At 48.0% G+C, this 15,931-nt stretch overlaps 1 protein-coding gene and 1 long non-coding RNA gene across 8 annotated transcripts in view; one reads left to right on the plus strand and one right to left on the minus strand.

The window, feature by feature from the left end:
* LOC106730316 overlaps window positions 1–15,931 on the plus strand; it is a 482,615-nt gene that overhangs the window by 444,701 nt on the left and 21,983 nt on the right. For 4 of the 7 annotated variants that reach the window (XR_001366770.2, XR_004318051.1, XR_004318050.1 and 1 more), the window contains 2 exons: window positions 14,697–14,836; window positions 14,981–15,432. The exons of 1 other annotated variant lie outside the window; for it this stretch is intronic. This is a non-coding gene — a long non-coding RNA (uncharacterized LOC106730316). Of the gene's footprint in view, window positions 1–8,169; window positions 9,472–14,691; window positions 14,837–14,980; window positions 15,433–15,931 lie in introns of those variants that run through there. 2 more of the 7 variants (XR_004318052.1, XR_004318055.1) reach the window with 2 other exon arrangements.
* Window positions 1–15,931, minus strand: part of ANOS1 (anosmin 1) — a 170,402-nt gene that overhangs the window by 9,578 nt on the left and 144,893 nt on the right. Inside the window, 3 exon segments of the mRNA XM_032475311.1 lie at window positions 287–381; window positions 12,071–12,172; window positions 12,175–12,216. Of these exon segments, the coding sequence (XP_032331202.1) occupies window positions 287–381; window positions 12,071–12,172; window positions 12,175–12,216 (239 nt within the window).

The following is a 15,931-nucleotide window of genomic DNA, read 5'->3' on the forward strand; positions in this document are numbered from 1 at the left end:
AGAATTCAGAAAGTAATTCAGAGCTCTTGTGCAATTAAGCTGGAACACACAGAGACTGGAAGCATGAGCCCTGAGCCCTGGCAGTCCCCCTGTGGCACTGTGAAGGGACAAAGGGGTGAGTGACCGTGTGACCTCTGTCTCCTGGTGTCACCTAGTCACCTGTCCCACAGCTACATGGTGAGAACGACGGACCCACTGGACATGGAGTTCGCACCTCTCTCTGTCCAGTTTTACACCCAGATCCGGTGAGTCTCAGTGACACTCCAGCATCACGGCCACCCCTCACCTGGGTCGTGCCCGAGGACGCCTCCAGCCCGGCGGATGTGTTGTGGGCGCAGACTTCTGGAAACCACTGCACGTGATACCGACTGACACCGGGATCTGTATTGTCAAGACAAAGCAAAAAGAACAGTCTGCAAGACACTCCACAGAGCCCCATGTTCTGAAAACACAAGAGAACACAAGGAAGAACAACCCTGTGCGTGATCTAAAAATGCACACGTGGACCTGAGGACACGGGCCTCACAAAATTCTCATCACTGGTTCATTATTAAAAATGAAGTCGGGTGTGGTTGCTGGCAGGGAAGGGAGTGAGGAGGGGTTAACTGGGAGTTTGGGATTTGCAGATACAAACTGCTGTATATAAAACAGATAAACAAGGTCCTACTGTAGAGCACAGAGAACTACATTCAGTATCTCGTAGTAACTAACCTACAATGAAAAAGAATCTGAAAAGGAATGACTGAAACATGCTGTATACCAGAAACTGACAGGACATTGTAAGCTGACTACCTCAAAAGAAATTTCAAAGAATGAAGTTAGGGAAAAAGTAATGTGCTGTCACAGGAAAACTGCACTGAAATAAGAGAACCAGATTAAAAAAGTGAGTAAAGTCATAGCACAGTGACTCCAGGGAGGTGTTGAGAACAGCCTAGCCGCGGCGTCCACGGTAAGACAGTCCCCCGAGAAAGGGTGACACTGAGCGGCCGTTCTCTGACTTCCTGGACTGCGAGACAGAGTCCTCACAGGTCTCTGGATGCTACGTGTTTCTGATAAAGCTGGTTGAGAGGCATTTGAATCCAGGCAAGAACAAAAGCATTGCCCTCAGCACGAAGATGGCGCTGTGCTCCGTCTGGAGCCCTGCGGAGAGCAAGCCCCCGCTCAGACAGAAGACACAGGGCCAACAGCCCCCCCCCCCCCGCCACCCCGCCTTACACAAGCGCCTCCCTGCGTTTCCGCGTGTGGGATCCCTCCTGAAATGAGACCTGCTTTCCAAGCCAGGCAAGAACACAGACCCCTTAACCGTGTTCACTTGCTGCTGGAGCAGCGTATTTTCTGTCTGTCTCTCCTCTGGGCAGCCGAGTGTGGGAAAGGAGGTCTGGGCCGTCCTGGGTCTATTAATCACCCAGGGTGTCCCCGGGGCGTGAAAGGCAGCACCCCTTGGGTGATTAGCATCTTGTCCCGAACGCTCACGCCAAGCGTTTGATGGAGGATTTCAGAGGGGAAAACGCTTTGATGAAATGGGGTAGGTCTGGTGGGAACTTGCTCTGAGCACTTTGGAACAAGAAAAAAAGAACTTTCATTCTGAGAAAATAAACAGATACCAAGCGGGCAGCAGGGGTGGTTAAAAGAGGAACCCCCTGATTTGAGGTTTTCACTTTGTATAGAGCAGACATCAAGGGGTTTTTGTTTTCTTTGGAAAAGAAGTACACGTGATACATTAAGTGTAAGTCAGTCAATGAGCGCATTCAGACCCCTTCTTTCAACAAGGGTGCTGTTCTAGGCATCGCGGCAAAATAACCTCCCAGAAGCAGCTGTTCCCGTCGACCTGAAACACTCAGGGGGTGGGACAAATGATAAAGAAAGTGCGTGAGTACGATAGACGGGGGATCGGATAAACACAGAAGGTGAGAGCAGGACGCGTCCTGACGGAGGGTGACAGCTTTAAATGAAGTGGCCGGCCTGGCTCGCGGAGAAGCTGACCTTTGAGGACAGACTGAAAGGAGGGTGGCCGTGGGGGTGGTCAGCGCAGAGCACCCTGGGCGGGGCCATCCAACATACTGCCTGTGATGACCGGATCTTCTGTACGTGGCGACCCCCAGTCATGTGGGCCTGGCAAGCCACGGACATAGCGCTAGTGCACCTGAAAAATTCTGTTCTTAAACTTAATTCATTTAAATCAATTTAAAAGTAAACTAAGAGTGGCTACTGGCCACCGTCTAGGGCAGCACGGTTCTAGCCCCAGGGAGGGGCGGGTGCTGAGCCAGGTGAGGGCGGGCCTGACGCTCCCGGGTGGAGAGCGGTCAGGGGGTGGAGTCCAGTGTGCTTTCCTGTGACTCTATGATGGTACAGCTGATGCCCCGCGGCTCTGGGCAACCTGAGCGGCCGCTACCTACTTTATGGCGTGATTCGGTTCTCCCCAGAGGAGCCATGGCCCTGTGGCCCCATCCGCCGCTCGGCTCCCAGGGCCGCCCAGCCCAGGGTCACGCCCTCGTCTTCTCCCCCTGCCAACAGCTCCCTATTTCTGTGTCCACCTGGGCTATTCCCTGGAAGGGCAGGTGCCCCCAGCTTCTTATCACACTTCTTTTCAAACTCAAGGTTCCTAAAACTACACCCTTGGCTTCTGCCCTCCCGGTGCTCCCCGTCTTTTCAGCTTGCCTTTGATTGAATCATGCCTTTGTGTTCTCTTGTCTGTCTGTGATGCTCTGACGTCCCAGGCCACGCTGGCCCCGGCAGGCCGCCCTCTCAGGGTAGCCAGTCCCTAGAGTGAACCACTTACCTGCGTATCTTTCCTGCACAAACCAGCTGGTCCAGAGACCACACTCCAGCACCTGCTCTGGGGGCCCTCACACTCCAGGCCACTGTCCCCCTGCCCTCACCACCCAGGGCCAGGTGCCAGACACACAGACAACCCCCTGCCCTGGAGCCCACGCGCCAGGCCCAAGACTGTCCCCTGCCTGCCTGGCCCCCTGCCTGCCTGGCCCACAGGAAGCACAGCAAAGCTCCGACCACAGCTCCCCTGCCTCCTGACCAGCCCTGGGCTTCCCCACGTGGCCCGTGCGGTGGGACGGGTCCTCCCCTTGGGAACTGTCAGGAACAGACTGTCTTTCCAATGACTGACTGTTGTCTCTTGCTCTCCTGCCTTCACCAAACCCGAATGACAGTAACACCGGCAGCTGAGGACACGCTGCAGGTGAACAAGCTGCCTTGTCAGGGGTCCTGCACAGCCTGTTTTCAGATGCGCACACAGGCCACTGTCTTCCAAGCTTCAGCAAACACTGGCCTGCGCTTCGCGTGGAGGTCTCTGCAATGAGCATTATTCACAGAGGTTATGGTTTATAAAATCCCTGTGGACCCCAAATAAGCAAATTCTGGATTGCTGCTTCTTGGGGACATGCTGGCATAGATTCCTGGGAGCTTCTGGTCCCCAACTTTTGTCAGCCAACCAATACCTAATCTTATTTTGGTATATTTCTGGGTTTTTGGTTTTTTTTTTTAAGCTTACACGTTTCTTATAAATTCATAATTGTAATATTTCTTTGCTTAAAAACCTCAAGCTGAAAACATTTTGGGGAGCCTGGGGAGCAGGGCTGTCAGTTTCTTTAGCATTCAGCCTCGCAATAATGCCTGCCCTGGAGTTTCTTATCTGTCCTCGTCTCAGAAACCACACATTTAGCCACTTTGCCACCTTTTCAGAGCTTCATCACCAGGACCTCACAGGCAGCCTTGTGTATAAGTCAGCGACTTTCCTCTCCCTTTTTCTGGGTGCACCACGTTATTGCTTCCTTAACAGTGTACTCAGAGCCCACAGCCCCCTAACTCATCCCTGAACAGACAGGATGTAGCCACGTCCGTTCACTGGACAGCACAGTGCAGCCCTTCCGGACTGTGCTCAGGGCCAGTTTAACCAGAAAATATCTCCAGCAAAAAGCAAGAAAAGGCAACAGAACAGACCAAAAAAGCCCATGGCACTAAACAGACCATGCAAAGGGACGCGTTCACAGCATGAGAGTTGAAAGAAGAAAGCAGCGTCTCCAACTTCCAGCGGGATTGTGGCCGTGCGGTGACTCCGCGTTGTCACCACCCTGCACGGGCATCCCCACTGAGGACCACAGAAGCTCCCCCACGGTTCGTCTGGGGTTACAAACAAACCTTAGTGAGAAGACAGATCTTCAACTAGAGAATCCGTGAGGGGCAGGATCCACAGTAGCCCCTTTCATTTCAACATCAGTAGCATAATACTCACCCAATTAAACCGAAAACCTTTTGCACAGCAAAGGAAACCATAAACAAAACCAAAAGACAGCCTACAGACCGGGAGAAAATATTTGCAAACAGCTCAAACAGTTCAATATCAAAACCCAAACAACCCAATTGAACCAATGGGTTTAGATCTAAATAGACATTTCTCCAAAGAAGATGTGCAGGTGGCCAGTAGGCCCACGAGAAGACACTCAACATCACTAATTACTAGGGAAACGGAAATCCAAACTCCAGTGAGGTATCGCCCCACAAACAGTAAGTGCTGGGGAGGGTGTGGAGGACAGGGAGCCCTCTGGTGGGAGTGCAGGTTGGTGCAGACACTGTGCCGAGCAGTATGGAGGTTCCTCAAAAAACTTAACAGACTTACCGTATGACCCAGCAGTGCCACTCCTGGGCGTATACCTGGGGGGAACTAACTTGAAGAGATGCCTGCACCCCACTGTTCACAGCAGCACTGTGTACACTAGCCAAGCCCTGGAAGCAGCCTCAATGCCCACGGACAGAGAAGTGGATAAAGAAGTCCGTTTATTTGGACGCACACACTATGACTTGGCCATAAGGAAGAATGAAATAATGCCATTTGCAGCAGCACAGGTTACTATACGCAGTGAAGTCAGTCAGAAAGAGAAAGACAACCATATGGTATCACTTACCCCTGAAATTTAAAAAAAAAAAAAATGATACAAATGAACTTATTTACAAAACAGAAATAGACTCACAGATACAGAAAACAAGCTTCTGGTTACCAAAGGAGAGAGGGTGTGGGAGGGATAAAGTAGGAGTTTGGGATGAACAGATACACACCACTATACACAGAACAGATAAGCAACAAGGACCTGCTGTCCAGCACAGGGAACTGTATTTACTATCTTGTAATAACCTGTAATGGAAAAGAATCTGAAAATACATACACACACACACACACACACACACATATGTATAACTGAATCACTTTGCTGTACACCTGAAACTAACACATTTATATCAACTCTACTTCAATTAAAAAGTAAGGATTAAATAAAACCAGTAGCATAAGTTAGCTTCTTTTAAAAAAAAACTCCACCACATTTTCATCTGTTACCTTTAAGCCAGTCCTCACCGTTTGGTGCAAAGATACGAGACTGAAGTGGTTCCAGTGGCATTGGTTCCTTTAAACGTGATCACTGCAGGGCCGCCCACCCCCGAGGACAGGCCCCAGCCTTCACAGGAAGTCTCAGCCGCATCTGGCATCCCTCCCCTCCCTCTTCTTGGAGCCCGTGGTCCCGTGGGTGTCTGGCCTGTCTCCCCATCCTCTGCAGTTCCTCTCGGTGCCCCCTGTGTGTCCGGTGCTGGGTCACCCCTCTGTGCTGCCACCAGAGCTGGGGTTGCAACACGCCAGGTCCTGCTCGCCTTCCATTCACCGTCTAGACTCTGTAGGTGACCCTCCATAATGCATGCCTGTCACTTCTGCCAACGCAGACTTCTCCCCTTCTAGCCCTGGCCGGAGCTCCACGCAAGGGCAGCTGCTTGCAGCTGGTAGGCTGTGCATGGCGTTGTCCCAGGGGAGGCAGGGACATGGCCTTCACCTCCCAGTGTAAGCAAGCAGCACCTCCGGGCACTTGGGAGTGGCCAGCATGCCTGGTAGTGCGTGGTGAATGATGTGAACCCCGACTCTTCTCCGCTGGCCCCATGCACCTCCCACCCAGAACATGCACCCACCACAAACTGCCCGGCATCCCTGACAGCCGTCAGGCACTGCCAGCCCAGGGGCAGACCCCACTCCCCGCGTCTCCTTCCTGCCCCCTTCACGCCCAGCCCATCACCACGCCCTGCAGATTTCATCGCTGAGTCTACCTCAGATCTAGTCACCTCCCTTCCCCTGCCCCATCACCACCCGTTACTGGCCGTACCTGCTCCCTCCTGGCCTCCCGCAACGTGCTCCCAGCACCGTGGGCCCCAGACGTGACGGTGCCTTTCACGGCGGTCCTGCACACGCAGCCAGGATGCTCCTCTCAGAGCCGTCTGTCCCACGTACAGTGTCCAGTTCCCTTCACTCTCAGAGCGAACAGTCCCCCCCCAGCGTGGCCTTCCGGGTCTCAGGGTGGTGGCTCCGCGACCTCTGAACCTCCATCTCAGGTGGACACCCCTCTTCTTCCCAGTGCTGTGTTTGCTGCCTGAGTGTTTGATTAATCTCTGCCAACCCCCCCGGTTACCGCCCCACGAACACAAAGAGGGTGTCTCCTCGGGTCCACCTTTGTACAAACAGAGGAGCATGGTTCTGGCAGGTGATAATAAATATGCACTGAGAGGATGGGCGGATGGATGAGTCAAGGAACACTCATTCACATGCACTGTTATTTCACTAATTATCATTCCGCTAATGGAGAAATCGACTTTGTTATAGTCTAAGATACGAGAGAAAAAGAAAGTTCGGAAACAAGATACTGTATTACGTAAGAGAATAAAAAGTAATCTGAAAAAGTAGAACACTAAATAAGCTTAGATTAAAAAATTTCTTCAAGCGTCTACAATGGTGTCTCCAGAAGCCCAGTGTAGGAACATTTAGTTTAAAAACGCCAACCAAAAAAGTGCCCACACTTGTATATGTTATTGGAGCACACAAAAAATTATGAATGAATACAATTAACTAAGTGAACTGCTCCTTTTAGAATAATGTTTGCTTTACAAATTCACTGTTGAAAATAACCTACTTTCTGCCAGAACATTCACTTCTGTAACTCAAATAACATAAGGAGTAAGCTGAGAAGGGCTAATGTTTCATATTTAAAACTGAATAAGGTTTGATTCATTTCCCTACAAAATTATATGCCGCGTCACAATAAATGCTACCATAAAGTTAAGCTCCCTCTTTGGGAAATGAATAGATTTGTGCTTTTAAGTTCCTAACGTCCAGGTCCTAAAACCACACCCTGCGCTCCATGCCTTTTAGGAAATGTGACATCCAAAAGCCAGTTTCTCTAAGAATTCTGCACTGGTTTGTGAACAAGATTCTACTCTACCCTGGTCTGTCACAAACATTCCATCCTTTTAGTTTTTCAACTCATTGAAATCGACTTGAATGCAAGAATATGCAGTTCCTTGCGTCAAGGAGTTTAACCCCCTTTGAGACAGCTCTCTTGAGTCATACAATGTATGATTTTACTGGATCGAAAAGTCCAGGAAATTGAGCCAGAGCAGCCCTTTTTACAGCAGAAAGAGCACGTCTCTGTTCCTACGTCTGTGATCATTATGAACATGCACGTAATCTGTAAATGTCTGGGGAAGCTCCGGTTTGGGATTCTGTGGGTCACATGGTGACTGCCTCAAAGATTGCAGGAAGGAGGAAAAATGGGGAGTAAGTTTGGGATACACGTTCTCCACCCTGTTCCGCTAGGGACGCCACAGACTTTCCACGGTCTCCTACCAAGTGCCCTGGCAGAGCGAGCTCTGCTGTTTTATATACATGCATTTGACTTTCCAACTTACAATCAGAAGGGAAACGGAATGGCTATAAGGAAGAGGGCTCTCTGGAAAAATAGACTCTCGGTAGAGCAGACTTGTTGCAGTACCTACGTAAGTGACCGTGTGATCAGGCAGAAATCAACTAACATTTGCAGACTAACAGCAAAGTAAGTTACTGTACTGCCATATTTCCACGACACAGCCACCATTGACAGCAACGTGTGTGTGTATACACACACACACACACACACTTCATGACAAATGTGATTCCTTAGCTGTCATGCACTCACATGTTTCTTGGATGGGAATTCTGACCATATTCCTGCTTGCAGACATAGTACAAGAAAGGTTAATCTCTCCTCACCTGCCAAATTTTGTAAGATACTTAAAGGTTTAATAGCATGTCCATTGCAAAGTAGATAATGAAAACATTTTTAAAGCAATTGCACTTTGTTATCTGCACAGGAGAAAAACACAGAGTCAGTCCCAGAGCAGTGTGAAGCCCCCAGCTCCAGGTCCCTCTCCCTCCGGCCTGAGTTCTGTCTTCTGTCTGACCCCGACCACCCCTTACGGCTCCGCCTACAAGAAGCTCCGTAAGAACCCTTAATTTATAAGGTGTCTGCTTAGTGCCACGCACTGTGCCCGAGCACTCGGTATGTGTAATCGCACTGGGTCCTCGCGAGGAACTCAGGGGTGATACATCATTTCCCCTTTATTAGTTCATCATGTTAATAGAATACAGGAGAAAAAGTCACTGATCAGCTCATTACTTACAGAAAGAATATTAGATAAAAATCAGTATGGGTTCATGATGAAAACTTTGCAAGTAAGAGCAGCGGGGAATTTTACTCATCTGCTAAAGGGTGTCTACACAAACCTTACAAGCTCACCTTACTATGGTGGTCTTTTTGCAATAGCTGTATGTATCAAATCACCACTTTTGTGTGCCTTACAATTGACATGTAACACTGTGTAAGTTTATCTCAATAAAGATGGAAACAATAGAAGCAGATACTCACATATGTATGTGTGTGTATATATATGCATTACACACACACCCCATTATTTTGCCCAATGCCCCTATGAATGGGTATCATTCCATTTTATAGGTAAGAAACTGAATCAGAGTGATGGATTTGCCTAGGGTCACACAGCTGCCCAGCGGTTGGCCTGGGCTTTGAAACAGAATGTATCTTCGTTAAGAATGTATTCTTAAACTCTGTTATTCTGGTCCAAATACTACTTTACAGCTGTGCAGTGTTTTACATGCAACAGTTGCTTACAGGATACTTGTTTGCAGTGCCCTTGCTCAGTTACAATACTATTAACTTGCTCCCACGTAAATATCCAGTGAGTTACTGGGAAATGCACAGCCAAGTAAGAAGAAAAAAGTGCTTCTGTTTAATCCCTGTTTTGAATAAACAGAAATGAAAGAACCAAAGAGCCAAAAGAAAAGGTTTTAAATAAACACGATGTCCGCAGTCACCACGTTGAGTCAACACCGCACGGAAAGCCTCAGCCACTGTGAAGCACGGGGAAGGCGCGAAGTGAGAAGGGTCTGGAGAGGGAACTGTGAGACTCTCGTTACGGACAGACTACATGGTTGTTTTGTAGAGAAATGGAAAAGAATCATCAGATGAAGTGTTTCAGTGGACAAGGTAATATCATATTAAAAGCTATGATGGCCTCTATATATTACAAAACACAGCTGATAGAAAAATGTAATCCTGAAGAAAAAATCAGCTCACGTTTGTAGATTTTTAAGATACGAATCCTCCAGTCATTGACAGTGGAGATTACTTGTAATCTCAGTAAAGATCTCAGCAGGTTTTTGTGGAAATTGACAAACGAATGCAAATATTTATATAAAAATACGAAGGGCCAAGAACACTCAGGACAATGCGAAAAAGAAGCTAAACAAAACAAAACAAAACAAAACCCAGAGGACTGTGTTTTAAAATATTTGTAAGTCTACAGTGGTTAAGACAATGTGGTATTGCCACAAAGTTGGAAAAATACGTAAATGACTCTATAGAGAGTTCAAAAGTAATTTGTACACATCTATTTGATGTACGGCAAAGAGCTCTGGGGAAAGAAGTACGTTTTAAATAGAAAATCCTCGATCAGGTGGAGACCCAGAGGGAAAGACAAGTAAAAGGACGCGGATGCCCTCCGTGAGGTCCCTGCAGCAGGAGCCAGTTCTGGGCAAGAGTGAGACCGAGGCAGAAGGAGGAGACGGTGTAACTCCTAGGAGATACGGAGACGGTCTTTCTGACCCTGCTCAAGCAGACGTTTCTTAAACAGGACGGGAAGGGCAGTACGCAGAAAGGACACAGAAAGATGAGCTGACAATCTCTAAACTTAAGATGTGTTAAGAAAGTGAAATAAATAAAAGTGGGGGAGGGGAGAACTTAGCTGAACCCCGCAGATGACTCACGTACGCCACCTGTAAAGGCGCCCTGCGGGCAAGACTGGCTGCACAGCTGAAGATTGCTCCCAAAAAGAGGAGGTCCAGCTGTCACTACACTTACGAAAAGATGCTCAACTCCTGGGTGACCAGAAAAATGAGGTTCAGACAACGTGGAGCCATCATTTCACACGGACCGGGGTGGCTGAACTGAGAAAGGTGGGGAATTCCAGCCAGTTGGGGAGAGAACGCCGGGCAGCCGCGGCTCCCTCACCCTCCTGGGGGAGTGTGCTCCGTCCAACCACTTTGGAAACCTCTCGTATCTTCTAAAGATCCACATCTCTGTGACCTGAGGATCCCACTTCTGGGGAAGAACACGCACACACTCGCATCCGAAGCCCTGTGTTCGTAGGCTGTTCACGGCAGCCCTGCTCTTAATGACCCATCACTGGAACAAACCGCATCTCCAGAAACTGCTGCAAAGACACAGCCCTGAGGCACACCAGGGACAACTGCAGCGGCGTAAACGGACGAGTCAGCTTCACACAACACGACGGATGAGTTTCCCACATGAAATCCTCACTGCCGCACTCCTCCAGACGCAAACCGGGCAACTCCACTTGTGTCACTTCAAATACAGGTCCAACAAATCTCTGATCTGAGAAGCCAGGATGAGGGTGACTACTCTAGCTTGCGCGAGATGTTCGCATCGTCTGTCAGGTTTACATTTTCAGTATTGTATTAGTTAAATATGTTTTGTTAAAGTAATATATCAACATACAATTCTAATTTAAAATTGGTTAATACAGACATCCCTCAGTATCCACTGGAGATGGGGGGGCTGGATCCACGCCTCGGGTACGAAATTCCAAGGATGCTCAAGTCCTAAAGCCGTGCCTTCAGACCTGCAGACTCTGCATCCTTGGATTCAGCCAACTGCAGATCTTAAACACGCCCCACAGCTGGCTGAATGCGCAGATACAGACCCTGCTGATATGGAGGGCTGACTGGACAGCAGATCAAATAAATTTTACAATTTAATATTAATTTAAAACTGGTATTAAATGTAGTACTAAGGATATATTAATATATAATCTTAATAATCAATATTGAGTAAGTAAGATTTAATTTTAAGTATCACATGATAGCACTAAGACATTAACATTCCTGGTAACGTTACTGCAGCCTCAGGATGCGTTTCAGCAGCTTGGAAGAAAGTTCTGGAACAAGAAGGGCCCCAACACCAATATCCCTTGTGGGACATGAGCCAACACCCTGAGTAGCACTTTGGAAAAATACGAATTGATAAAACTGAATTCCTGAAATAATCTATTTTGCTTTAAAAATGTCTTAAATACGCATAGAAGTGATAAATATAAAAATGTATGTCAGTTAGCCCCATAAGTTCTCTCTCAATAATTCAAAGTAAAAATTATGACTCAAGAAAACAGAGGAAGAAAAGGAATTTACCCCAGAGGTAAGACGACAAAAAGAATTAGGGATGAATGTTCACTGCAGTATTATTTATAAGATAGAAAGTGTGAAGGCAGCTCAGTGCTTGGCCGTGATGGAGTCATGACATATACTATGGTATTTCATTATGTCCACCAAGGCGGCAATTTAAAAATAGAATAAAAAAATGTATGACAATATAGAATGCAAATATAAAATGAAAACGTGTTTCTTTCACACACACACACGACTGAGTGAAAACAGAAGCATAGGAAACTTCTGAAAGAAAATCTGCTAAGACGCTATTTCCATGAAATGATACTGAGAAGATAATCTTTTTTTTTTTTTCTGTTTTCCAAATTATTTGTGATGGAAAAAGAGCACGTGAGCGTTCTGCTCGGCCCCCGTTTTCCACAATGCCAGCACGGTGGCCCGCTGCTGGCTCCTCCGTCAGCGCGCTCCTTCCCGCGCGCAGCGGCCAGACAGGCGGACCGCGCGCTCACTCACCTTCCGTCTTCTTCCAGTAGACCTTCACTTGCAGCTGGCTGTCCTGGTAGAACGGGGCTCCGATTTCCAGGAGGCGCGAGGGCCGTCGCCTTTGGAAGGGGGCTGCACCTGCACCTCACTTTTTCGAGTTTTCCCAAGGTGGTGTTCTGCAACAAAGCACGACAGTCTCGTTTACCTGTTAGAAATAATCACGGAACCTGAGAGTGGTCCCAGTGTGTTTAAATTTCCGCTGCCGTTCATGCATGCTTGGTGCCTGCTTTTAAAGTACAATGTGATGCAACTACAGATGCCTTCACGCTCAAGCTGGTAACACCCCCCTCCCCTTCGTAACAGGCTGGAATGAATACCCAAAAGTAGGCTGTATATATTATACACAATCCCGATTTAAACCGCTAATCAGCCTACATTCATCGGCCTTGAAAAGATGCTCCAATTTAGGTAACAGGTGTAAACAGTATTTCTCACATAGATTTTTCTTTTGTAGTTACGCAGGAAGTAAACGAAATAATATTCAGATACCATTTCATGAAAACAATGTAGGTAGCTTTTCACAGAAGTACCCGCGTGATACATCAGGACCTGGTGCAAAGAAAGAAGGTTCAACTGTGTCAAATGAGTGGTGGAAAGCACAGACTGCATCAACCCAACGGACTTCCAGATCAGTCCCAGCCACCAGCAACCTTTCGCTGTCCTGTTCAAACTGGGGACAGATGTCCAGGACTGACGGGGTTACTGTGAGGTGTTCAGACACGCAGCACAAGAAACGAGACGCAGTGGCAGCTGGACCTGCGACTGGGGAATGGACTGTAAGGGCCCGTTCACTCATCCATTCATTCTCTTCTTGTAAATGCTGGTGACCACTTCCTAAGCGCAGGCACTGAGCAAGGGGCTGGAGATACAGAGCTTTTCTCCCTGAGGCCTCTTGGGAGAGCGGAGTCCTGTCTGCAGGTAACTGACCGCTCGCAGGGCAGGACAGGGCTGGGCTGAGGGACTGTGCCCAGGGTGGTGGGGGCACACTGAGAGGGGACAGCTCAAGCTGTACTGGTTAGAAACCAGTAAGACCCATGTTCCAGGATTTTCTAACAGCGCTGTGAGGTTGGAGTTGTTGGGAATGTGGAAGGAGGAGGGAAAGATTAGGGTGAAAGGGGGGACGGGGTGAAGCAGGAGAAAGGAAAATGAGGACCCCTGAGGAACAAGTGCATCGAACGTGAACAGTCTCCCTACACAGGCGGGCCCGTTAAGTCATCCACCCAGTGGATCTGATTAAAAGAAAAGGGATACTTACATTAGCTGGGTTCATATTTAGAATATTTTAAATAATTCAGACGAACGTCTGGATACCTGAGACACATTTACTAGGTGTCAGGGTTCTGCAACCAAACCCAGTGTGTGTGTGTGTGTGTGTGTGTGTGTGGGGTTCCCCACACCACCGACTCGCGGACACCGGTGGGGTGTCCTACAGTTCAGCTCAGTTCTGACGCGTTCTACCCACAGACGGCATCAGACCCCAAGGGTCGGGGCTTCTAAAGGATCAGTCCCTAAAGACCACATCTCCCACCTGCAGACACCGGTCCCAAGTCTAGGTTGTCACCTGTGCGTCTGATGACCTCCTATAGATCAAAAGTTTCGAAGACCCCCCCCCCCACAACCTCCTTAGATGCAACTAATTTCCAAGAATGGCTCATAGAACTTAAGAGAAATATTTGACTTACTAGGTTACCTGTTTGTTATAAAAAATATATATATATAACTCGGGAACAGCCAGATGGAAGAGACACAGAGACCAAGGTCCAGGGGAGGGGGTGGAGCTTCTATGCTCAGAGCGAGTCACACTCCCAGCCCACGGTCACCAACCCAGAACCTCTCTGAACCCCATGCTGTTAGATTTTCATAGAGGCTTCAATCCACAGACACAACTGATTAATTTATTGGCCACTAAGGACTGAACTCAACCTTCAGCCCCTCTCCCTTCCTCAGAGGCAGGGGTGGGGCTGAAAGTTCAAACCTTCCAATTAGTCCTTGGTTCCTCTGCCGAACACCAGCCCTTAGATGCTCTCCTCATTCACACAACAAAAGGCACCTTTATCACTCACTCTCATCACTTAGGAAATTTCCAGCAGTTTCAGGAGCTCCATACCAGGACTGTGCCAAGACCAAGTCAGTCTCATTCTAAATCCCAGTCAAGTCAGTCAAAGGCGACTGCTTGGTACGAGGTGCTGCGCCTCACCCTGCGGACACAGCACAGTTAGCGTGGAGCCCAGAGGAGGAGCCTGGGGCTCAGAGAAAACTCACAAGACTCCGGACCAAAACGCATCCCTTTCTCGACCCCACCGTGGAGTTCCGGAATCCTGCTGGCTGCACCTGAAGCATTTTTGCGTAAGATTTTTCACAAGCCCATTTATGCAGCTAATTCCTTTCATAATCTGTGGTGTTAAGAATTCGCCAGCGGGTAACCAAGACAGTTTAGATAACCATGTTTAATCTCTGTGTGAATTCTGTCTTCCTGCTTTCCTTTATATCCCATGCACACTTCCATTTTTCAGTGTAGACGTAAGAACATACTTGTAAGTATCTATCTATCTCAAGACTGAAACTTTGTCGCTTTATTGAAATCATTCAAGCACAGAAGTGGATGGACGAGCCACGTGCAGGAGGCAGAGAAGTGATGCTTCAGTCCTGGGAGGGTGTCCCTGACTCTGAGTGTATCCGCCACTTCCCGCCAGAGACAGAAATGGAACACAGGCCATTTCTTCACGTTCTGAGAAGGTATGAGGTCTGATTTATACCCTCTAATAGTCCTGAAAGTTAAGAGAATTGAGCGACTAGGCTGTTTTTCTGAATGTCAGCATTTTGCTAACCTTACAGATTAAGAGATTCAGACCATTTTCTCTCTGCCCCATTTTTGTTTAGTTCCAGTTGTAGGAGGCAACTCTGTAAAACATTCGGCGCCTGTCAACCCTGGAAATAGTCCGCCTGCCTCCAAAAAGGCAAGTCACGTTTCCATTAACGATAGTATTATGTCTTTCTTCCTTCAAGGGACCCTGTTCTAAAACCAGGTCAACATGCAGCCTTTGCTTGCGTAGAAATATTTATCATTATAGCACCTAGTAGCCTGCAGACCTGGAAAGTATAATTCAAGAAGTAACTCATATGCTGACATTTACTGCTCTCCTCCCTGTGAAACAGAACTCCCGTTGCTCACACAGTGAAGCTGTAATTACTCTATTTCCACTTGGTCCGAGATATGATATACAGTGTTCTTGTAAAAGTCATGTAAGAGTGTTTCTGAGATTATATATCAACATGGGGTCAGAAATCAAATGCTGACACTCAGCTGTATGCTGCCTGATCCTTTGTAAAGCCAGTCCCTTCCAGAAGCTTCCTGACACCCAAGTTGTATGTGTTATGCTGGAACTTTGCACTGTTACTTCTTTTTTTTTATATATATTTTTTCTGAATGCACATGACAGAAATCACTTCACGCCAGCATAAAGCAGTTAGTAGGTTCACTGTCATGTCCCTTTGTTGGTCAGGTAAAATGTTACCTAATTTTAAAAGAGGGTTAGAGAGTGACCAACACTCAGCGTCGGCCTCCCCGATGAAGAGGAGCTGGTGGAGGTTGCAGGTGAGAGAGGGAACACCCGATGGCCTGGAAGGACTTCTGGAGCGATGCTTACGGCTGCATGGCCACACAGACAGTCCGTCTTCTCTGACCTAGGCAAGACCTTGCTTCTGTGCATTACTTTTCAAGGTCAGGAAGGGCTGGGTCTGGACTCACACGGTGGAGTCCACCACGTGTAAAAGGAAGGACCGTGCCCCGAGATTACAGAGGACAGGAGAGGAGGGGGCTGGGACTGGTGC

This window comes from Camelus ferus, chromosome X (assembly GCF_009834535.1).
Source record: "Camelus ferus isolate YT-003-E chromosome X, BCGSAC_Cfer_1.0, whole genome shotgun sequence".
NCBI lineage: Eukaryota > Metazoa > Chordata > Mammalia > Artiodactyla > Camelidae > Camelus > Camelus ferus.